The 23,651-nt window shown below is 40.0% G+C and overlaps 1 protein-coding gene across 8 annotated transcripts in view; it reads left to right on the forward strand.

Annotated features, from left to right (window-relative positions):
- The window catches only part of CYRIA (CYFIP related Rac1 interactor A), a 109,516-nt gene extending 94,025 nt beyond the window's left edge, over nt 1-15,491 (forward strand). For 7 of the 8 annotated variants that reach the window (XM_077958322.1, XM_077958318.1, XM_077958321.1 and 4 more), the window contains 8 exons: nt 612-717; nt 2,570-2,706; nt 3,175-3,252; nt 3,430-3,546; nt 3,633-3,712; nt 5,109-5,235; nt 9,479-9,549; nt 11,631-15,491. In XM_077958322.1, the coding sequence (XP_077814448.1) occupies nt 612-717; nt 2,570-2,706; nt 3,175-3,252; nt 3,430-3,546; nt 3,633-3,712; nt 5,109-5,235; nt 9,479-9,549; nt 11,631-11,694 (780 nt within the window). In that variant the 3' untranslated portion in view covers nt 11,695-15,491. 8 annotated transcript variants of the gene reach the window in all.
- Nucleotides 15,492-23,651: the final 8,160 nt, after the last annotated feature.

A 23,651-nucleotide genomic window follows, 5' to 3' on the forward strand; every position in this document is an offset into this window, starting at 1 on the left:
AAGCACACCACCACCACCATTATAATCCTCAAGTTGCTGAAACTCAGACACGGCGGAGTTTCTAAGAAAGTAACAGTCTAGTAAGAGGTGATTTTTCTACTTAGGGGTCACCATTTAATTTAGGTAATTTAGGTAACATTACAAACTGGCAGGAATGCAATACCTATTAAAGAGAAAGGAAATGTCTACAGAATTTGCACTTTATAATGAGCACTAATTCCACTTTAGAGGAGTCAAATGGTGATGGAGAGGGCTGAGTTTCTTCCCACTTAGATGTGAATTTTTTGTATTCAAAATAACAGAAACAAGTAAGATGACACAGGATGTAATTGTAGAACCACTTGCTGTATGTTCAAGTGTTAAAATTTCCATTCAGAATGAGCATCTTGGGGGACTGTCCACTAAAGCAGTGTTGATTTAAGTAGTATACAGTGTTAAAATTTCCATTCAGAATGAGCATGTTAAAAGACAGTCCAACGAAGCGGTGTTGATTTAAGTAGTATACATCAGCAAAGTATAGCAGGGATTGTATTTTAAACTAAATCTTAGGGCATTTTGATGTGGAGCTTACTGCTTCTTTTTAAACAGTCAGCGCTACTGTGTTTTTGTAGGCAATTCAAAATCCCAATGACATTCAGCTTCAAGAAAAAGCTTGGAATGCAGTGTGCCCTCTCGTTGTGAGGCTAAAGAGATTTTACGAGTTTTCCATTAGACTAGGTGAGTATGTGTTTGTAGTTTTCATGGCCCACATATGGAGTTCTGTTTTGGTGTTTGAGTAGGTAGTGGGAACAGGTTGGCATATTGGAAAATGCCCCACATCCATCCACTGTGTCAAATGAGAGGCCATGTATGAACAACAACTCTTGTCATGTTCATTTCTTTCAGTCCACCACAAAGTTTCTTCCCCTGAAGTTATTGGCACATTTAGTGTGTCTCTACTAGTGATTTTTCTTCTTGGTCCTGTTCTCATCTGTGTCCAACTCTTAATAGTTTTACTGCAGGCTGATCACATTTCTGAATAACAGAGAAGTTGAAAGATAACAGTTTACCTGTGCATCCAACAAAGAACTTGCTTGTCTGGAGTCATATGATAAAAGTAATAGAGTAAAATATAAGAAAAACAAATATAACACTATTTCCTTAAGCTTTAAAAAACTGTGCAAGCACAGGAAGTACAGGATGGCTTTGTAGATGTTGAGCAATGCCAAATCTGATTGGAAATAAGATCGATATGACCAGCAATAGGACAGAATCACTCCCCAGGGAGGAGGCTTCATTGGTTAATACAGTATATCTTGAATGAGGAAGGCATGTTCTACTCTACTTTTGCCATTAAATGAGTGCCACAGATTAAGAGGAAAACAGAGAACTTGAAATACACTGGGGGAGTAATGACCATGATATTGAGAGGACTAGCAGCTAAGATCAAGGGAGGTACTTGAATGAACCAAACTGCTTTTCCAAGAAGAGAGGGTTTCTGATGACTCTCAGATAGAAGAGAGTAGAAGAGAACATAGACTTCTTTCTGCGTTTCCTTAAATGGTAGACCCAGTGAATGGAAATTCTGAGGAACCAAACTTTTGCTCTACAGAAGGAAAACAATTCCTTATGAGAGCAGGCCAAGGTAAGACTGGCTGCCTCAGAACAGAGTGTATTCTTATAGATGGAAATATCTCAAAAAGGCCAGAGACATCCCTGTAGAAATGCTGTAAAAGTTATGTAAGAACTATATAGACCAGATGTCTGCAAACTTTTCTGTAAAGGGCCAAATCATAAATATTTTAGAGTTGTGGGCCGTCCTGTCTTTTTTGCAACTACTTGCCTCTGCCACTCTCACGTAAAGGCAGCCCTAGTCATTCCATAACAGAATGAGCAAGTCTGTGTTTTAATAAAACTTGTGTTTATTTACAAAACGCAAGTAATGGACCAGATTTGGCCGATGGGCTATACCTTGCCAATCCCTGCTTTAGAGGATTGGTTAAATGACTCTGTGCTATTAGAAATATATTGGAGAACAAGCTATAAGGGAATGTTTAGAAACAGACAAGTGGGAGTGGTGAAACTGTTGCAAGAACTATAATGGAGGTAGATAGGGCAATGGGTACATAGAAAATTATTCCTGGGATTGAGTTAGTGTAGATGCAGAGAAAAGTTCAATAGGGGCAGAGGTCTTTCTTTGTAAAACCAGTCATCTAACCCATGTGTTTAGAGCACTGTCTCACCTCATCCTGAATCATGAATGGCTGTCTCATGCACATGACCCAAAAACACATATTTGTGGTTTTCTAACAGAGTCAGAAATTGAGATTACTAAATATGTCCAGGTCCAGCTGAGCGTAGAGAGAAATTTACAAAACACTGTGGCCATGGGGGGTTTCCGCAGGGGAGACCCCCTGCCTGGTCATGTGGGATTCCTTCTCTTCCTGGTCCACATGCAGCACACCTCACATAGTTATCGGGAAAGACCCAAGCAGGTGATCTCTGAGGTTGTCAACTGAGTCTGGGAATTGTGTTATTTGGACTTCGTTGGGCCACCTCCAATATATCTATTTATCCCTTTGATTTTCAGAAAAAGCTCTTCAGAGTTTATTGGAATCTCTGACTTGTCCACCCTACACACCAACCCAACACCTGGAAAGGGAGCAGGCCCTGGCAAAGGAGTTTGCGGAAATTTTACATTTTACCCTTCGATTCGATGAGCTGAAGGTTAGGCCACATGTGCTGTGAAAATTTAAGGAACTTGTACTGAGTACCTACTGTTTACAGCTGCTCTGTTAGTGCTGTGGGGTGGGTGGGTAGAGAAATGAGTAAGATGTAATTCCTTCCCTAGAGAGACATATAATGTGGTGAGAATTTGCATTCCATGTGGTGAAAGTAATTTAAGATGATGATTTGTATATGGAAATTTTAAATCTGCCAAATGAAATCAGAGAAAACCTTTTCAAGTATCTGTTCCGCATTGAGACCAAATACACTTTCCCTGAAATCTAGCCCACAGGGCATATTTTAAAATAATGAAGTTGTGGGTCCTTATTTTTAACCAAAAGTTGCTTTGGCTCTTATGTAACAAAGAGAAGTCCTGGAGTATTTATAAAATCCAGTGTCTGGGCTCCTAATGCATATCCCCCATCTGATACTGAGAGATGACTTTCACTCTTGTCTTCTGAATTTCAGATGAGGAACCCGGCTATTCAGAATGACTTCAGCTACTACAGAAGAACCATCAGTCGCAACCGCATCAACAACATGCACGTGAGTCCCTGGGTCGCCTTGAACTTGGCACCGTTCTCCATGGCTCTTTTGATTTCTGCATCAGGCAGAGCACAGAGAGAAGACAATGTCCTTGTCTGTAATTCAGTTCCAGAGAAGAGTATTTGGAGCGTTTAACTTTCTGTTTATAAATCCGTCTTCTCTTCTTATTTTCATCAGCTAGACATTGAGAATGAAGTCAATAATGAAATGGCCAATAGAATGTCCCTCTTCTATGCAGAAGCCACACCAATGCTGAAAACCCTTAGCAATGCCACAATGCACTTTGTCTCGGAAGTAAGTGAAGTTGAGCAACGAGGTGCTTTTTTTCTTAATTCAAGAGCTGCAAGCAGAGCTAATGTACATTTGTGTCTCCTGTTTAGAACAAAACCCTGCCAATAGAGAACACCACAGACTGTCTCAGCACAATGACAAGTGTCTGTAAAGTCATGCTGGAAACTCCGTAAGTTAAATCAGAGGTGTATTTGTGGTTGAGACTTCACCCAGCCAGTGTCTGTTAAGATGATGATGTTAATGACATGTACCATTTGGGTCAACACCTTAAAGTTTTCATGTATATTATCTGCTTTAATTTCATTAAGAACTCTGGGTGTTAGGTGTCACTATCACTATTGCATAGCTGAAGAAGCTGAGGCACAAAGTGGTTGACTGACATCCCAATGACTGCATAGCTTGTTAGGTGGCAGAACCAAGGCTCAGATCAAAGATGCTGTAGAAGATGTGTAAGAACCAAATGGAGGGTGTGTTAAATGATGGGGCATCATGATAAATATATTGTAGAGAAGATGTAAAACCAAGAGTTGACATGATAAGACTGTTTCAAGAGTGAGAATGGAGGTCTCTCTCTCTCTCTCCAAGTTTTTTTTGTACCTAAGCTAGTTACTACTAGTTAGATTTAAAAATTATTGAGACTATTGGGGATGAAGCAGCATGGTAATCTGTGCTCGAAATTCTGAATGCCACTTATGTCTGTAGCCCCTACTATGCCTGTAAATAACTGGCCTGACTCTCTGAGCGTTGGTTTCCTCATCTAATGAAGTTTCCATAAGACCGTCTACTTTGCAGAGTCTTTAGGAAGACCAAGGCATCAAAAGTACCTTATAAAATCTGATAGCCTGTTCAAATGTAAGATGACACTAATTTCAAATATTTCACTTGTACCAAAGTTAAGATTTATTCCAAGGCAGAAATAGTAATCATCTTCATTGCAGAGCCAATTCATAATGAAATAGATGTAAGAAAGCCTCTAGAAAAAAAGCCTCTAGAATTGGCCTGAATTATCTGAATCATCAGTGACCCTGTCAAGGTAAGTGAACAAAATTCAAACTCTACAAATACTCTCGGATGCTCAATGAATGGTACATAATTTTTTTAGGTATTTTTGCCAATCCAATACAATCTGCAGCCTGTGTTTTAACAAAGGAAGTTACTCCGACTGGAGACATGATAGCTGCTCCGTAGAAATGAGCCTGATTCTTTTTCTCTGTAATGAAGCCATTACTCTCTATAATCTTGGACAGCCAGAGGGACCTGCTATAAAATATTCAAGATTGATGGGTGGAGGAGTGATGTACATGATGAGCTACCTTGCTGAAGGGCAGATGAGAAGGGAATTTACTGCCCTTTAATTTACCTTATTTTCACACTGAATTGCTGGTTGAATAGATTCAAAGATAATTATCATCATGGATTTACTCAGGAACATATTAACTGGTTGTTGCAGGTCTGGGATTGTTCCCAAGAGAAGATTGGAGGCATCTAAAGTATCCAGTTGTGGGGCCAAAGAACGCACATGTTCTGACAAGGAAGTGATGCCGCTGCTGTTTCTTCTCTTGCAGGGAGTACAGAAGTAGGTTTACGAGTGAAGAGACCCTGATGTTCTGCATGAGGGTGATGGTGGGAGTCATCATCCTCTATGACCATGTCCACCCTGTGGGAGCTTTCTGCAAGACGTCCAAGATCGATGTAAGAATAGTAGTGAAATGTGCTTTCCAAATAAAGGACCCATGAGTGTTGCCAAACAGACCTTGTTTCTCTTCCTCAGGCTCCTCAAGACCACTCCACTGACAGTGATCTTTCTAATACGCACAGCCTATCCTGGCAGCTGTCCTCACTGCAAGATGTCCAGGCTTTTTCATGTGCTTAGGACAAAACACTTAACCTCAAAAGCATAGTAGCAATGCTACGATGCCTATCCCCTCAGTCTCTAATGGAGCTGAGCAGCTGGACAGTCACTCAGCTGCACGCAGTCCCTTCATTTACCCAGTGTGCTGTACAAATAGATGGTTTCTATTCTATATGTGTCCTATTGTGAAGAGTTGGGAGATACTGCATTACAAGACACCATGGTCAAATCCCAGATTACCCTTTCACTTCCTCTCCCACCACTCCCTACCTGTTGCTCCACTCAAGTCCCATGCCTTTCCTCATCATTTGGATATACATGATATGTGTGAGTCCTTTCTCCTGCCCAGAGAGCCCTTCCTCTTCCTCTCTGATGGGTGGGTTCCTTTCAGGCATGCTTCAAACGTCACCTCATCTAAGAACACATTTTCTGCATGGGATGAGCCTTCCTGCTTCTCTGGCCCCCAGAGCACTCACTGTTTTGTATTTTCTGACTCCCCCACAGACAATTTCTTGACAAGGACAGAGACCATAATCTATACACCTCATGTCTGCTCTATTGCCTCACACAGTACCTGGCACATAGTGGGTGGCACTCAACAGACACCCTGTAGGGGTTTTGATGGATGAATGAATGAATGAATGAAGATAATTGAAAACACATGATTTTGGCGCACAGTTGCTTTTCTGTTGATTGTGGCATAAAGCACACCTCCTCTTCATCCAGCACTTGCCTGCAGCACCAACCCAATAGTGAATCCCATGTATTCATTTAAAGCCTTTAAAGTGCAGAATAGCACCTCTTGGTAGTAACTTACTTACTCCAGAATAGCTGAGTCTGGGTGGCACACTGTGTTCACTCATCTGCAGAGAACAGCGTCCTGATGCTCTGGCCCTATGCAAGAGAAAGTCTACATGCCCAAGAGGGCCATAAGTCTGAAGAATGCAAGATAATGTATCAATGAAAAATGTAACTTGGGTTACTTATTTTGAGTTTCTGGGTTCATAGTATGGTTAGTCATGTTTCTTCATAGACTCTTTATTATTTTTAATGTAATCATTTCTGTTTACCAAGAAAATAAGTATTTATGTTAAAACATTTTGACATTTAGGAAATTAAGATGTAGTAAATTAAATATATCTGTAATAACCTCACCATAGGCGGAGGATCACCGTTCATACAGCAGCATACGTGTGTACCTTCTTTTAATGTAGATGCTTGTGTGTATGTGTGGATGTCCTTAACAAATTAAGGACCCTGCTTTACGTGCTATTTTGAAACATATTTCATTTACATAGAAGTATATTATGGGCATTTTTATACCAATAAATATTTTTACTGTATCCTTTGTGAGGCTTTAACATTTTCGTACTATAGATTGAGTATAAATAACTCTATAAATATTTGACTGTGGATTGAGTTCATTATCTGAGACTCATAAGATATTCTCATTGCCATAGCCATTTGTTAACTTGTCACAGAGTCAACAATTAAAAATACACTGGGTAAAATTATGCCTTGTAGCCCTTATCTTTAAAAAGCTTGGCTTTATATGTCATTTACTGTGTCTTTCAGTCGAGGCTGTAAACAGTATATCATGTTAAGTCTTCACACATAGTCTTGATGAAGTTTGCTTTTGTCCATGGAGGTCTCACTACATAAGGTTTGTTCATACGGACGTTTGCATGTACCTCTAAGAAAGTTTCAGGTTTACCAAGCACAATAAACCATTTGAGACTGACCTTTTTTTTAATGACATATAGGGTCTCCATTCAGATGCTAGTCTGTTTCTAAGCCAGTAGTTATAGGCACTGGGCTTATAAATCATTAGGGCATCAGCATCAACTGTGAAAACCCCAGGATCTCTTTCTGAGGGCCTGGGGGAGGCACTGTGTGTGTGCTTACAAAGGGCATGCTTTGGAGTGCAGAATAAACATGCAGTGAGCTCTGGAATGCCAGGGGAGGGAGAAACTCATTTTGCTGAAGAGCAGAGACAGAGGGTAATGTTTGAGGTGGACCTTGAAGAAGATGTAGGATTTTCCCAGGAGGACAGAGGGAAAGCAGAGTCCTCCAGGCAGGGGGAATCATCAAAGTGGCCGCCAATGTGGCACAAGCCATTTAGAGAAGAGATGCTAATTGTGGACACCAGGAAAGGAGGATTGGGGTGAGGTGGTGTTTTCAATTGATTTCCTTGGAATCTTTTGAAATGGCCCAATAAGGAATCACCTCTTAATCCCTGTCCCCATCTCAGATATTATCCAGAATTCCAGACCCCATTTCCCGTGGACCCCTGAAATCTGGCCATCCCCAAACCAGAGATTCCCCTCCCCTCCCAAACCTGTTCCTTCTGCTGGGTTCCTGTCTCAGGTATTTCATCACCCTCCAACAAGTCTAATCCAGAGCCTAGAATTGTCCCTGAGAATGAGGAATGACTTCTTCACCGCATATCTCATCAGTCACCAAATCCTATGGAGTTGACCTCCGATTAGTCCCTGTCTCTCCCTGCTCCTCCATGCCCACTGCTGCTTCCACACTTCACCACCCTCAGGGGCTCTCACTGCCCCTCCTCTCTCTGTTCTTGCTTCCTTCTGGTCCCTTTCCATATTAACCGCATCACTAGATTATTTAACACCTATCAAGGATGTTTTCCACAGGTAAAGGCCCCCAACTCCTGAACATGCTGTTGAATTCACACTGCATCTGGCCCCAACTGCATCCTTGACAGCATCTTGTTATTCACACCTACAGTTTTAATCACCCTAAGTGGAACTCCAGATTCCCAAACAGTATTCCTTGCTCTTCCTCTGCGTTCTCACTGCTTCTTAGGCCTGGTTCACAAGAACACTTCCGCACTATGATAATCAACTATGCGAGAGGGACAGAATGCATCCCTGGGTCTGATGCCATCTCAGGCCTGGGGTGGCACATACCTGGCATGCTTGTAGCTTCTCCCAATCCGGTATGCATGACAGACATCTCTCGTTTGCCATGACTTTGTTTTTTGATAAACCTATAGTGATCCTCACGATTCCCAACCCTGTGTTCTGGTAGCTTCCATCAGTCTATCAGGGTCTATCAGGCCTGTAAGATAAAGCTTTTGACATACAAGAAGCACAATGATGGAGAATGTTTCTAAGGGCTGTCACAAAAGGGGCCCTTAGTATAACCAAATCCAATATATAACAGTATGTGAATAGCTTTGCAGAAAGATTCTTGCCTTGCCAAAAAATACTCCAAGATATGCATGATGAAGTGTAATCTATATAAATTCAGTTTCCATGCACTTCCCAAATTATGGGTCAACTGTATTATACGGACACAAAAAGCTAAGACACTTGCCTAGGTTTGTGAAGATACTAAAGAAACAAGCATGAAGGAAACTCAGGCATTTAGCCTCTGTGAAGTTCACATTCTGAACAGTGGCCCTTCATCAGTCCTCTCAAAGATGGTTGAGACATAGACCTGGACCTCCAGGAGCTCCTGGTCTAGTGAAGGAAAGAAGTTAATATGGGCACAAATTCTCCAAGTTTCTCTGACAAATGACAGAGCAGTTTTGGGAGCACGGAAAGGTGTTGGTTGCTTCTATCTAATGAGGGTAATGAGGTCAGAATAGGATTCCAGGAGGTGCTGGTCTTCAGCTGGGTATAAAATAAGTGTTAAGGGTTTGCCAGTCAAAAAGGTGAAGGACAGAAAACATTCAGGGCAGAAGAATGGCATAAAATTATTCTGATTTTATTCAGTAAATCTCAACTGAGCACTGAGTGGACGGAAGGCTCTGCATTTGCCTCCATAGTACAAGGCAAGATCAAAGTCTCAAGTCTTCGTCCTTAAAGCCAGGCAAGTAAAATGTACAATTACAATAGGGTATGAAAATTGATGATGATTGCAGTCATACAGAATCCTCTAGAAGCCCAGAGGAACTGCTCACCAGCCTGAGGGGGTAGGAAAGCCCGTTGGTCATTTCTGTGTTGAATTTCTATGAGAAGAAATAATGTGACATTATAGGCGTGTGTTATTGTAGGTAGATATTGGCATAGACAGTATTACTAAGATATTAACAAACATTGTGCTTTCTCCTCCTAGATGAAAGGCTGCATAAAAGTTTTGAAGGAGCAGGCCCCAGACAGTGTGGAGGGGCTGCTAAATGCCCTCAGGTGAGCTTCAACCCTGTGTCAGGCTCACAGGGAACAGCCAACATTTCAGGGCTATTGAACATTTAAATACTGGTGTGGATAGCACCAAACTTAACCCTTGCATATTTTAACACATTGAATCTTCCTAACAATCTTTTGAGGTCGGCACCATTTTTATCATTCCCCTTTTTAAAAATGGAAAAAAATAAGATTTAAGGAAGTCAAATAACTTGCCAAAAGTCACACAGTAAATGGCCAAGCTAGGACCTAAACCCAGGTTTGGGTGACCCCACGGGTCATGGACCTAATTCTCAGCCACACTGCTTTGGGGCTTATAGGGACTCCTCAGAACAAGAGGCTTCCAGGCTCTCACTTTCCACTTTACCAGTGGTTTCCAAACCTGGCTTCACTTGAGGATTATGTGGGTACCCTTTGAAAACATTCCATGTGATTCTGACTGCATGTGACTCAGACCAAATGAATTAGAATCTCTGGGCTAGGGTCTCAGGTATCCATTTTGTGTTTCTTTGTTTATTCTAAAGCTCCCCAGGTGGTTCACATGTGCAGCTACCAGAATTGAGAACCCACTGTCTAGATGCCTAAGTATTTGGCCAGCTGTGGCATGTTTCAGCTTCTCACTGCTAACAAGTGATGCCTAGGCAACTGCTTTCTTCCCAGGGATGCATGTGCTTAATCCGTTTCAGAGAGGGGATGCTTTTTTTTAGCTTTGACACATCTATAAGAATTGCTTGAATCACACTGCTATGTAAATCATTCTGATACTAGATTGCAGTCTAGAAGGTTTATGGTCCCTGTTGTCTTATTCATCTTTAATTCCCCTGTGTTCCTCTCAGTGTTGTACATGCAGTAAGTGTTCAATAAGTCTAAGTGGGATGGATCAATAATGCTCTACCTATGTACACAACACTCATGTTTTATACTCCACTTCTAATCACATTGTCTCATTTAATCATCACAAGTTAGAGAGGTAAGGCTGATCTGTTACCCCCACTTAATAAATGAAGAAACTGAGACACACATAAAATGAACAAAATAGACCCTGAGGTTGATGCTGTTTTGCTGAGTTGCTAAGTCATTATCCTTTAGAAGAGACTTAGTATTAATATAAGAGCCTTCCAGAGTCTATGGGAAAAATCAAGGTTTTCTCCTGGTGTCCATTTCACACCAGGATGACTTTTTATACACAGGAATAAAGCTTTAACTTCTGAATGTGTTGAGCTTTCCAGCTTCATTCAATCAAGCAAAACTCTGTACTAGGCCATGAGTCCCATCTGATTTGTTAGAATTTGTGCCTCCTGGAGGCACTGTGATGATGTCAGAGGAGAACAGGCTCTCTAGATAGCAAAATATGGGTTTGAATCAGAAATCACAAATCACAAATCTCAAATCAGTAACCTTGTGATCTGGAATAGGTCATTTCACCTCTCTGAATCTTCGTTTTCTTTTCTATAAAATGAAGGCAATAACCTTACCTTTACAAAGTTATTGTAACACGAAACTTAACATGGAGTGCCCACGACCTGGCCAAAGTTTTATTACGTGTTAATTCTCTTTTCCTTCTTTTGCATAAATGATTTCTACACCCGGCTATTGGGAGGCTGCAGATTGCACCATTTTTGTGGGTTTGCTTACCTGGATTTGTGCCCCCTTGTGGTGGCAATGAGGTTAATTAAGCATTGCCAGGAAAGTGGAGAACCATAAACATTCAGGTTCTGGGCAATGTTGCTATGCAAATCTCTATTCTGAAATGTGTGAGTCAGCAGGGGCAGCCTCAATGGTCAGGATTCTGCACTCAATCCTGTGAAATCCACCTCCCTGGTAAATGAGACTGCTCATATCTCCTCTGTGTAATTATTTGATTATGTAAAATATCTACTTGGTTTAATAACCATGATACAATATTCCTTTGGAAGGAAGAATCAAATATTAAATCTGTCTGAAATGACTGTGAGCATTGAAGTGTGGATTTTTGTCTAAAGAAATAAGCCCACATATCAATTGTCTTTCCCAAGGTAAAGATGGGCTGGAGCTTACACAGAGCACTGTTTGCCGCTAACCTCTACCATTCTGTCTCCATCCAGGTTCACTACAAAGCACTTGAATGATGAATCGACTTCCAAACAGATTCGAGCAATGCTTCAGTAGAGCTCTGCTCAAAGAAGAGGATCTATGTGCTGACCTCAGAAGATGTATATGTTTACATAATTTAATACAGATTGATGTTAATACTTGTGTATTTACATAACCGTTTCCTTCTTGTCACTGAAATATATGGACCTTAATTTGTATCCTAACTGACTCAACCCAGCAGAGCATAAATTGACTTGAGAGCCTTACCTTTGATGTCTGAAATGAAACCCCCTTCTCCAAAGGCAAAATTCAGAGACTTTGATCTTTGCTACTGGAGTCCTTTAACAACACCTGTAACGATAAAAAATTCCTAATTGTTTGTGGTAGTATTTTAATTCTAGACGTGTTATCTCTCTGGGACGTATAGTTTATAGAAACACAAAATATTTGATTTCCTGTGTCGGCTCAGCTACAAGAAACACAACTGTTATCTTGACAGAGGAAGAGGGGAATCCAAGAAAAATGCATGTGGAGAATTAAACCCAAGTGTTCTGAATTCAGCACACCCCTTCTCTGTCCTCAGACTGGAGTCCACACGTGCAACTTTTCTGTTTGCACGTGTTTTATTAATCAGCATATTCCTTTTCTGTTTGGATTTATATCCCTCTAATGTTCTCCTTTAATGTTCTCCTTTAATTTCACAAGAAAAAAAAACTCCTGTATTTTAATCAGTTAGTAGGAGAGCAGCAGAAATAGATAGATGTGCTGTTGCCACTGGACTGATGAAGGTGGCTGTCTTGGAACTGGGAGACAGGTCCACAGAGGTGCACTCAGGCAACAGGACAGCCATCTCTCTGCTTCAGCCCTCTGCCTATAGGGATTAGGGAAATGGAGCTCTGGCTTTGAAGTTATTTGTGAGTTTAGCAACTTCCAGTTACCTGCAGAGTGCTGGGTGCACAGCACCCCCTCATAGGAGCCCTGTTCTCTGAAGACTCTACAAGAAAAAAGGTCTAGGGTACTCCATTAGCTACCAGAATGGTATAGGGGAATTTAGAGGGGAAAAAAATCCATGTTTTCTGTTTCCCAGGTTTTTAAAAAGTAGCTCTTCCCCAACCCCATTGCTAGCTTGTTGCAATGTGAAAGCTCTGGTGCACCTGAATTTACCCCTGGCCTTACTAATGATTCATAGTGTGATCTTGGGAAACGTTTTTAAGCTTTCTGAGTCTTAACCTCCTTGTCTCTAAAATGGGCAATTAAAACAATCTTCAAGAGGCCTGTAAGGTTAATGCCAATAAAACGACTGACTCTGCCCTTCTTCCTTAGGAAGTAGTATCCAGCAAGCATTGTCCCACCTTGTCTTGTTGATGAACAATATTATAAAACCTGCAGTCATTCTGTCTGTAGATCAGAGCTTAGTTCGAATAGAACCATGAAAATCTTTGATTCTGACCTCCTAAGGAAAATGAAACCCAGAGGGTGTGGTCATACTGGATGGCTCCCATGTGGGCCTAGAACCCAGGATGCTTCACTCTTGACTCCATGTTCTTCCTTTTATACCATATGGCTGTGAATACATACTATGGGATGGAATTCAACCCTTCTAAGTAAATCCTCAGTCTGGTCTATATTGTTACTTGCCTGTTTCCAGTAGAAGGAGCCACCCAGACGTTTAGTGAATGATAATCCTAGAAGTTGAGTCTGAGTACATCAGAGTTTGGCATTATTTGCAATATCCCAGGAAGGAGCTGTAAGACACCATTGCGGCCGGGCGCGGTGGCTCACGCCTGTAATCCCAGCACTTTGGAAGGCCGAGGCGGGCGGATCACAAGGTCAGGAGATCGAGACCATGGTGAAACCCCGTCTCTACTAAAAATAGAAAAAAATTAGCCGGGCGCAGTGGCGGGCGCCTGTAGTCCCAGCTACTCGGGAGGCTGAGGCCGGAGAATGGCGTGAACCCGGGAGGCGGAGCTTGCAGTGAGCCGAGATCGCGCCACTGCACTCCAGCCTGGGTGACAGAGCGAGACTCCGTCTCAAAAAAAAAAAAAAAAAAAAAAAAAAAAAAAAGACACCATTGCTTTCTGGACTTTAGTGACCAGCTGATCTACCCTTGGATCCTCCAAGAAAAGGGAAAAAACACTTGTCTTATGTTGTTTTAGCAAGGGAGTTCAGTCAAGTGGCAGGAAAGATTCCCTGGTCTGCATCTAAACATCAGTCCACAGAGAAGGAAAAGGCTCTTTTACTTGGAGATTTTCAAGTTGAAGAAGTACAACTGCTTGGATGGAGGGTCTGTCATCAGAATAGAAATATGCTAGATGGTCTTCAAGACCTTTTTGAACCTATGGATTCTAAACCCTAGAGGAAGCCAGAATATGTGATCATACCATCTGAGGAAAGTTAGGAGATATTCATCTTAAGAGATATTCTATTTGGCAGTCACTTGTTACGCTTGAGCAACAATTGTCTAAACTAGAAAGATAGAACCACACAATGTTTATCATCATTGGGTCAATTTCTCCCCCTCTATCGAGTGAGGAGATTAAGGCTTGAAGAAAGGAAAAGACTTGCCAACCACCACAGGGCTCATGAGGGACTTGGACCCATGTCCTGTGTCTCTACCACAGCTGACTCTCAGCTGGCTAAAGGAGAAAATGTGAGGAATTACCTGTCAAATTAGATTGAGCTCAGAGTAAATAGATGAGCACATTGATAACTCTAAATTAGACTTTCTACAAATGGGACCAAACATATGGAAGGGGCTGCTGGCCTGCCTCAATGTAGCCAGGCCACCTTGTCTCAAAGCCAAGACTCAGCAGTACATGGATTCTGAGAAGTCCAGGGTCTGAATTGTCTCTGATTACTGGAAGGACAGGTTAACTGAATGTCTGTGATCACTAACAGGTGATGGGCTTTGTGCCCACTCCAGAGATATTGTGGGAGACAAATTCTAACAGGCTGTCCTCCCGGCATCAGGAGTCATTGAACAATCATGGATTGCTGTGTTTGAGTTTTTGTTTTGTTTTGTTTCGTTTTTTGTTTTTTGCTTTGTTTTTGGTTTTTTGTGTGTATGTGTGTGTGCTGCATGCACATGCGTCCAAGACTTATGGGTGGTTTAGGGGAAAGTGCTAGCAACAGTGTCAATGTCATTGTTAACTATATTTCATATTTGAGGTCTCATTGTTTTCAAATAAACAGTGTTTTCCATGACTGTGATATTTATTTTTGGGAAAGCAACAAGGTAAAAATTATGTTTCTCAGATGCACTGCTACTTTGGCATTATGACTCTGTTCTGAGAAACTCTTTGTGCACCACTAGGAATTAGTAGTGAAAAAAAAAAACTGGAAATGGATGTCTTCAAACGTGCTAATCATTAGGGGTGGAGTATTAACAACCAGAAAGAAAGGTTTGGATATTACCTTTTAACTACTAGTTAGTATCATGCTTGATCAACATTTGTTCCTAGTTATCACCATTAAATTAAGACATTAATGGTAAACTGAGGTTACTGATGCATCATCACATTTAAGTAAAAATAATTTCATGTTTTCCCCAAAGAAAAATTAAGCCTCCCAATCTTGGGATCCAATTGTGCAGTAGAATTCAGAGATTTCTCATTTAATCTTGTATCCTGTACAGCTACAAATATTTTTTAAATGTTAGGAATAAACATTGGAATTTTGTCTTAAAGAGTTCAAAACCTTGGAACCCAATTTTCTCACTACATCTGTAAGGGCCATTACAGACCCAAAGCTGTTTTGAAGTTTTCATATGTTGTTTGCTGAAGTCATTGTAACTTTTTGCCTGCTTTGCCTCTTTTTGTACAGGAGTTTTGAGTGTGAAATGAAAATTAAAGTTTGGTACCTATATTTAAAAATGCACCTCTATTTTATATAATACTGAGGGTTGAGTGGGTGATAAGCACATGATGATTAGTCTACATAGATATTTGCTAGACACGTACTCTGAGAAAACCACACCAGCGGCCCTTCACCTCTTTATACCTGAATTTCTTTTAGAAAAAAAAAAAAAAAAAGTAATACCCAAATTGTGCTACTCTTGGTAGCAGCTGTCTTTTGTTCATTTTGGCAAGAGAACCCTGAATAACAGCCAAAGGCAGAAAATTACAAAAAAGGGCAGAAAATGAACAGAGACATGATTGATACCTAGAGATGCATGAGCCCTGCTTGTCCAGAGATGCTAAGAAACACTAATAAGTGATCTTGTATGCTTTCTTTTGAGTGCAGTAGTACTTTATGGGTTTGGCAAGATCAGCAAATAACCTGTTTTACCTTGAGTATATTTTTCAGACAATGTAAGCCCTGAAATGATTTTTTTAGCTGTTCAACTTTGAGGCTTTCCTAGAGGATTATTTTTAATCCCTGCACTTCTGAAGCTGATCACCTGAGACCTAATTGTGTGTACTCGCAGTGGCTCAGAATTCCCAAGAGAGACCTTCCATGATGCCCTGTGCAAAAGTCAAAAGCACAATTATTAGGATTATTTGTGGCACAAAGTGAAAAAAATAGAAATGGGAATTTTTCTGTAAATTGACAAATGGACAAATTTAAAGAGTCAAAAGCTAGAAGGAAAGAGAAGGGAAAGGGGCCCTGAAGAGTGTGCATGTGTGTGTCCCTAATTAAATGAGTGTTGAGAGTCAAAGACATGAATAAATAAGGAAGAGAGAATATGTGTAACTGTCAAGAGAAATACAGATAGTGAGGAACTGATGGATGATGGATGTGCAATTCAGAATAGTCTTTATACCAGCCAGAAAGTTGACTGTTATTCAGGGTTCTCTTGAAAGGATGGGAATGAGGAGCACAGCTAGCCAGATTCGTGAAACCTGGTGAATATTTGCAGTCTGTCTTCACACCTGATTTCACCTTTTGGCTTATCAATGTGTAGATAGAATTTCCAGGTGTTTTCTATTTGAAAGGTCTATGTTGTATTTGACCATCACAACTTAAGTGACTGATTAAATAATACTGAATTGTATTGATCAATTTATTTAAGGTATTCGTATTCTTTAAATACAATAATCCATCCAATACCTAAATCCTGGTGCAGACTGGCCCAATACCGTGCTGACCTCACCTTCATAGTGCCTCTTACATCATACATAAAGTTCTCGGCCATTCTGTCTGCTTCTGCTCAGAAGTCAAACTCTAAAGAAGAGAGGTTTTCTCTGCTGGTCCCATCAGGTTCCTGAGGTTGTGACTTTGATGCTGTAGTGCTTTCCTTGCCTATTTCTCTTACATAAATGTCTGAAAATTCTGGAACTGTTGGAAATTGATGGTCTGAAAATATGTGCTGCCAAATACCTCCATCAGATTGCCATTTGAAATTCTGCTATGTAGAATTTTAGGTAAATCTCATAATTGAATTTTAAAAGAGTGTCTTTGGAGACAGTTTTTGAAACTCAACTTAAGAAAATCTTTTCTTGGCAGGGCGCGGTGGCTCCTGCCTGTAATCCCAGCACTTTGGAAGGCTGAGATGGGTGGATCACATGAGGTCAGGAGTTCGAGACCAGTCTGGCTAACATAGTGAAACCCCACCTCTATTAAAAATGCAAAAATTAGCTGGGCATGGCTGTGCGCACCTGAAATCCCAGCTACTCAGGAGGCTGAGGCAGAAGAATCGCTTGAATTCAGGGGGCAGAGATTGCAGTGAGCTGAGATCGCGCCATTGCACTCCAAACTGGATGACAAGAGTGAAACTCCATCAAAAAAAAAAAAAAAAAAAAGGAAAAACGAAAAAGAAAAAGAAAGAAAATCTTTTCCTTATGAAGTCTTCCACTTTCTCCCATCAAATCTCACACTTCCAGATTATTTCTTTTATCTGCTGGCATTTTCTGTGTATCTTTAAATGTTTCTTGTTTGCACTATGATGTGCTTTGTTACAATATGGGAGCTATATTTTATTCACCATTCTTAAGTCACCCAAGATGTAAAGTCAGTGCTGTGATTTGAGGAACAGAAGTTTTAAGAGGCTCCCTACACCTTGAAGAACATGCCTCTAGAAAATATCAAAAGCACTTGGGCGAGGCCATCAAATTATTTTCTTCCAAATGTCAATGTATTTGAAAAAATATTCCTTTTATATGAGACAAATAATAAAATCACTGTGGGGAAAGGTACAGTAGCAGTGGGGTTCCATGTGGATGTGAATGGGGAGTATAAGCTAGACTATGCATAGAGATGATAGGGAGCTCTGGGCTGAACGAAGTGAGTATTTATTATCTCTAGGATGTGTCATGGGCATTTCCACACCTATGATGCTGTGATTAATGCGCACCCTCTTTTTTTTTTTTGGTCTATATGAAGTCTACTTGTGTACATCAAGGCTCAGGTCATTCTCCACCTCCATTGTGAAGCTTTCCCTAATTATGTCAGTCCATGATAATCTTTCCTTTTCTGGGTCCCTAATGCATTTAACTTATTTGATACTAAATACAGGCCCCTTTATAGCACTTGAAATAAGCATTTGTTTTTTCTACTACATTTTGATTTCCTAAGTGTGTCCCTTAGAAGGCTGAGCTCAATATAAGCCAGTAGCCAAGAGGCTGCCTGCCAAGGGGAAACTTCAGGTTCCTGAGACCTGATACACTAAAACAAACCCTGAGAATTAATTTCTACAGCTCACCAACTATCCACAATAACAAATTACCTGCTTCCTTGGCTGGCCAATTTTATTTCAAGAGGAAATATTTACCTACCTGTCAGGATATTTTCAACTTCTGTGGATGCAGGCTGCAGCTTGTGGCTGCTCTGCCAGGAGTCCAGATGAGAAATCAGGCTGTTGTCTTGATCAAAAGTCAGTCAGCTAGTCCTGGCAAGGGCAGGAATCCAAAATAGTAGTTAAATTGTGGTCTTGGGACATCAGTCTGGGACAAGGCTGCTACTTTATAAGAGAGCTGAGTTTGACACACTCAGAGGGAGAAAGGCACCAGAAGCAGGGAAGTTCACAGAACCGTGCAAGTTGATTCAGCACCTTGGAGAGCAACCTAGGTGTCGTGCCCTAAGAGCAGTCTTCATACTGGATTCTACAAGCCCTATTAGTTGGTTCAATTTTGTCTCTAGAACTCTGGTTATCAAAGACAATATGCTCCTTCTAAAAATAAAGTTACTAGGTAGCTAGAAACCCACTTTCTTCTTTGTGGAGCTTCTGAATATCATACAAGACGGGCAGAAAGAAGTTGAAATGCCGAGGAATCACCTTAAGTGTTCATATTTATGGTGTTTTCAGATTTAAGCCAAACTTATAGGCATGACTCTTCCTTCTTCTTTAGCCCCACACCTCTTAGTCATACATATTTTTTTCAAAAGAGCTCTCAAAATATAGCAACTTCTCCCTAGTTGGTTTGCTTTATTTTTTCAAACCGTCATCATCTCTTCCCTAGATCACCTAGCCTTTTCTGTTGCTGCTGCATTTTTTTCTCCACGCAGCCAACACTCATTTTGCTGACATGTATCTGACTATACTAATGTCTTTAGAAAGTTTCCTGAAATATGTTCTCAGAGTTGTTAATTGGTTTTCAATGTTTGAGGTGAGAGGAAGATATCAATTTCCAAGTATTTGTGAAACAAGATTAAACACATTATTTTATTATTGTTTTTACTACTGGATTTTTTTATATATTGCCAATCCCCATGGAAGGGTATACCATATGATATATATCAATTCTCAAGTTGATTTGTCTAAAGACTCTTGTATATTTCACAAAACATCTGTAATTTCTCATGGACATTGGCATTCTGTAAAAACATTGCTAAGTCAAACCCAATAGCTTGAGATACAAAGCCTTCTATGAGATAAATTGCTTAATTCTCCTATCTCACTTCTATCAAACATGTATCCCATTTTCCCATGCTACAAAAGTGGTCACAGTTTTCTCACATACCATCAAATTTTTCATAATTATATGTTGCTAATAATGCTTCCCCTTCTGCCTGAAATTCTACTTCCTTTCATATGCCTTATAAAATTCTATTCATTCTTCAAGGCCCTGCTCAAATGTTTCTTCTTCTTTGGACCTTTCTGTGTCCTATCCCAAAAAAGTTTGGACTCTTTTCTGTGGTTCTCATCCCTCTCCTCTCTTTCTCTCTCTGCTCTCTCTGTCTCTCTCTCTCTATCTCTACCTCTCTATTGATCTGTCTATATACACACACATACATAATACATATACTTTAATATATATGCAGTTTTATACATAATCTATATAATATGGTATTTAATATTTTATTAAAGATGAATGAGATAGGAGAAATAAACACATAAAGAGTCAAACATAAATGAAAACATGTTGTATATGGATGTTCATCATAATATGTTTCACTTATGTGTTTACTTATGCTTTCCTCCCTGAACAATGGATTCCTTAAAGGCAGTGACTATGTCTAATTTCTCTCTTAACCTCTCTATTCACATAATCTAATGGAATGCATAGCATTCAATGTCTGCTAAGGGCATATTTAAATGAATTCCCTCATCTCGCTTAGAGCTGAAGCCCAGGCCATCCAACCACTCAAAGCAAGATGACCTTGTGTGCTTTTACACAAACACAGTTCTGCCTGCTGATCTCCCTCCGGTGGGAGCTTCATTTTCCCAAAGACACTGGTCCAGAACTGCTATGTGGGATTCAAAATAGATGTCATGGTAATGGATATAGTCTGGCTCTTGCTCTACTCTCCAAGCCATGATTCTGGCATGGACTGTGCTAGCCTGGAAGAAGGAGCATCTTTTTGTATTCTCACAAAGCAAGCATGAATGATGACAGCCATGCACCACGCCATCCAGACACTATTGGTTCCCTGTTACTCCTGTTAGTGTATTTGATACTGCCAGTGTACTCCGCTTCTCTCACCTAAATAAATCTTCCCAGGATATGTCAATAAGATGCTGATAGGATTTTCCAACAGGAACATTTCCCCAAGATGTTCATGCTAGATATGGGTTATTGTTCAATGACACATGTGGGCAAGGGAGAATAACAAAACCTAATCACAAATATTTATCACTGATCTCTATGGTAATAGTCAAATTTAAGGGTGGCAGCAAGGTTGAGCCACCTTTAATGCTGAAAGCTGCCTGTGCCACACTAAGGTTCTTGGGTACCAGAATGGATACATCACCACAGATCCAGATATACCACAGAGTTGTAGTCCAATGCAATCATACAATATGGACACAGAGACAAGATTACCAGGTGGCATAGCATTTGGGCTGGTTGGCCTAAGAAGATAGAGATCGTCCTCAACAAGGTGGAGAAGTATAAACATACATATAAGGTAGTAGGCTTCCACTATGGAAAGTGAACTTATTTAGAGAATAGCTCTCTTTGCTGAGTTGTGAAACCCAGTTATCTTCAAAGTTCCTGGGTCAACAACGATGAATGCCTAGGCACTGAATAAGATGATGGAGGATTAGCCACTGGACCAGGGGAGCGATAACTAAAGCCACTTTCAGGATTGATCCCATCCACTGGCCTACAGTGAAAAGCTTCAGGCTTGATATAAGTGAAGTGTAGAAAACTATCTTTAAAACAAATAATGGTTTCCCATAATATGCCATTATTTAAAAACTTTTAATATTTTGGCATAGTTTATTATTATTATTGTTTACATGAAATAAAAAATTCTTATTTTCATATAGATTCAAACTATATATAATTATGTGTCTTGACTTTTAATTTAAAATATATAATGAACACCTTTCCAGGCCAGTGAGTGTGTGCATATGAGAGTGGGGCAGGTGTATACATTAGCATACATACACATTATACATAAAATTTGTTTTTTTATATAATTAATCCAATTTATTTTCACTTACTTTTTAAACAGATTTATTGAGGCTCAACCTATTTAATGCATACATTTGTGAGTTTTAACATGTATGCACACTCACACGTAATGTGAAACCATAACCATATCACAATAAACGTGTTCATTATCCTGTTTCCTCATGCCCCTTCTTAATCTTCTTCTCCCATTCCAACCCCTGCCATTCTCAAATGACCACTGATCTGCTTACTGTCATTATAAGTACATTTTTATTTCCTAGAATTGTTGTAAGTAGAATAGTACAATACTTATTCTTTTCTGTTTCATTTTGTTCACTCATCATAAACACTTTTTTTTTTTTTTTTTTTGGACAGAGTTTTGCTCTCGTCACCCAGGCTAGAGTGCAGTGGCATGATCTCAGCTCACTGCAACCTCCGCCTTCTGAGTTCAAGCAACTCTCCTGCCTCAGCCTCCTGAGTAGCTGGGATTACAGGCACCTGCCACAACACCCGGCTAATTTTTGTATTTTTAGTAGAGATGGGGTTTCATCATGTTGTCCAGGTTGGTCTCAAACTCCTAACCTTAAGGGATCCACCGGCCTCAGCCTCCCAAAGTGCTGGGATTACCAGCATGAGCCACTGCATCCGGCCATGAAGGCTTTTAAATTCATCCAAGTTGTTGCATGTATCAATAGGTTGTTCCTTTTTATTGTTGACTATTATTCTTTTTTTTTTTTTTTTTTTTTTTTTTTTTTTTTTTTTTTTTTGAGACAGAGTCTCGCTCTGTCATCCAGGCTGGAGTGCAATGGCACGATCTAGGCTCACTGCAGCCTACACCTCCCGGGTCCATGCCATTCTCCTGCCTCAGCTTCCCGGGTAGCTGGGACTACAGGTGCCCGCCACCACGCCCGGCTAATTTTTTGTATTTTTAGTAGAGATGGGGTTTCACCATGTTCGCCAGGATGGTCTCGATCTCCTGACCTTGTGATCCGCCTGCCTCAGCCTCCCAAAGTACTGGGATTACAGGCGTGAGCCACCGCACTCGGCCTGTTGACTATTATTCTATTGCATGCAGGTAGCACTGTTTGTTCACACATTCATACATTTAAATTATTTGACTATCACAAATTAAGATATTATAAACATCCATTTGTAAGTTTTATATGGATATATGCTTTATTTACTTAGGAGTACTATGACTGAACCATATGGCAAAAATATTTAAAGTTCTCAAGAAACTATAAAATTGCTTTTCAAAATGACTGTATCATTTTAAATTCCCACAAGCAGTGTATGAGTGTTTCAGTTGCCCACAAAGCCTCACCAACAATTGGTACCACCAGCCTTTTTAAATTTAGCCATTCTAATAAGTAAGGGTAGTACCTTGTTGTGGTTTAAATTTGCATTTCGCTGAAGACTAATGGTGTTTAGAGTATATTCACGTACTTTATTTGCTATTCATATGTCTTGTTTGTTTGTTTGGTAAAAAGTCTTTTCATATCTTCTGCTTTTGTTATTGTCTTCATTGTTTTCTTATTATTGGGGTTTCAGACTTATTTATGTGTAATGAATACAAGTCCTTTATCAGATACAAGATTTTCAAATATTTTCTCATAGTCTGTGGTTGTCATTTCATTATCTTTACAGTAGCTTTAGAAAAGCAGTACTTGTTGATTCTGATGAAGTCCAATTTATCAACTCTTTTTCTCTTCTATTGCACTTTTGGAGTTGTATCTAAAAAGTTCTGTCTAACCCAATATCACAAACATAATCTCCTAGGTTTTCTTCTAAAAGATTTAACATTTCAGGTTTTACATTTAGGTCCATAATCGATTTGTGTTGGTGTTTGTCTATTTGTGTCTATGGTGTTAGGGATGGTTTGAATTTCATTATTTGCATCCAGATTCCAGTAGTTCCTACATAACTGCTAAAGGCTGTCCTTTCTCCACCGAATGGCCTTTGCATCTTTGTCAAATATAAATTGACTGTATATGTGTGGATCTAATTCCAGTTCCCATTCAATTCCATTGATCTATTTGTATAACTTAATAACTTAGCATAAATACCGCACTGTCTTGATTATTGTAGCTTGATAATAAATCTTGAACTCAGATAATGGAAATTCTCCAATTTTGTTCATTTTCAAATTAATTTTGGCTGTTCTGGATGCTCTCAATTCCTTTATGAATTTTAGAATTAGCTTGTCAGTTCCTACCAAAAACATTATCCTCTTGAGACTTTTATTGAGGCTCCTTA

Source organism: Macaca mulatta, chromosome 13, assembly GCF_049350105.2.
Source record: "Macaca mulatta isolate MMU2019108-1 chromosome 13, T2T-MMU8v2.0, whole genome shotgun sequence".
NCBI lineage: Eukaryota > Metazoa > Chordata > Mammalia > Primates > Cercopithecidae > Macaca > Macaca mulatta.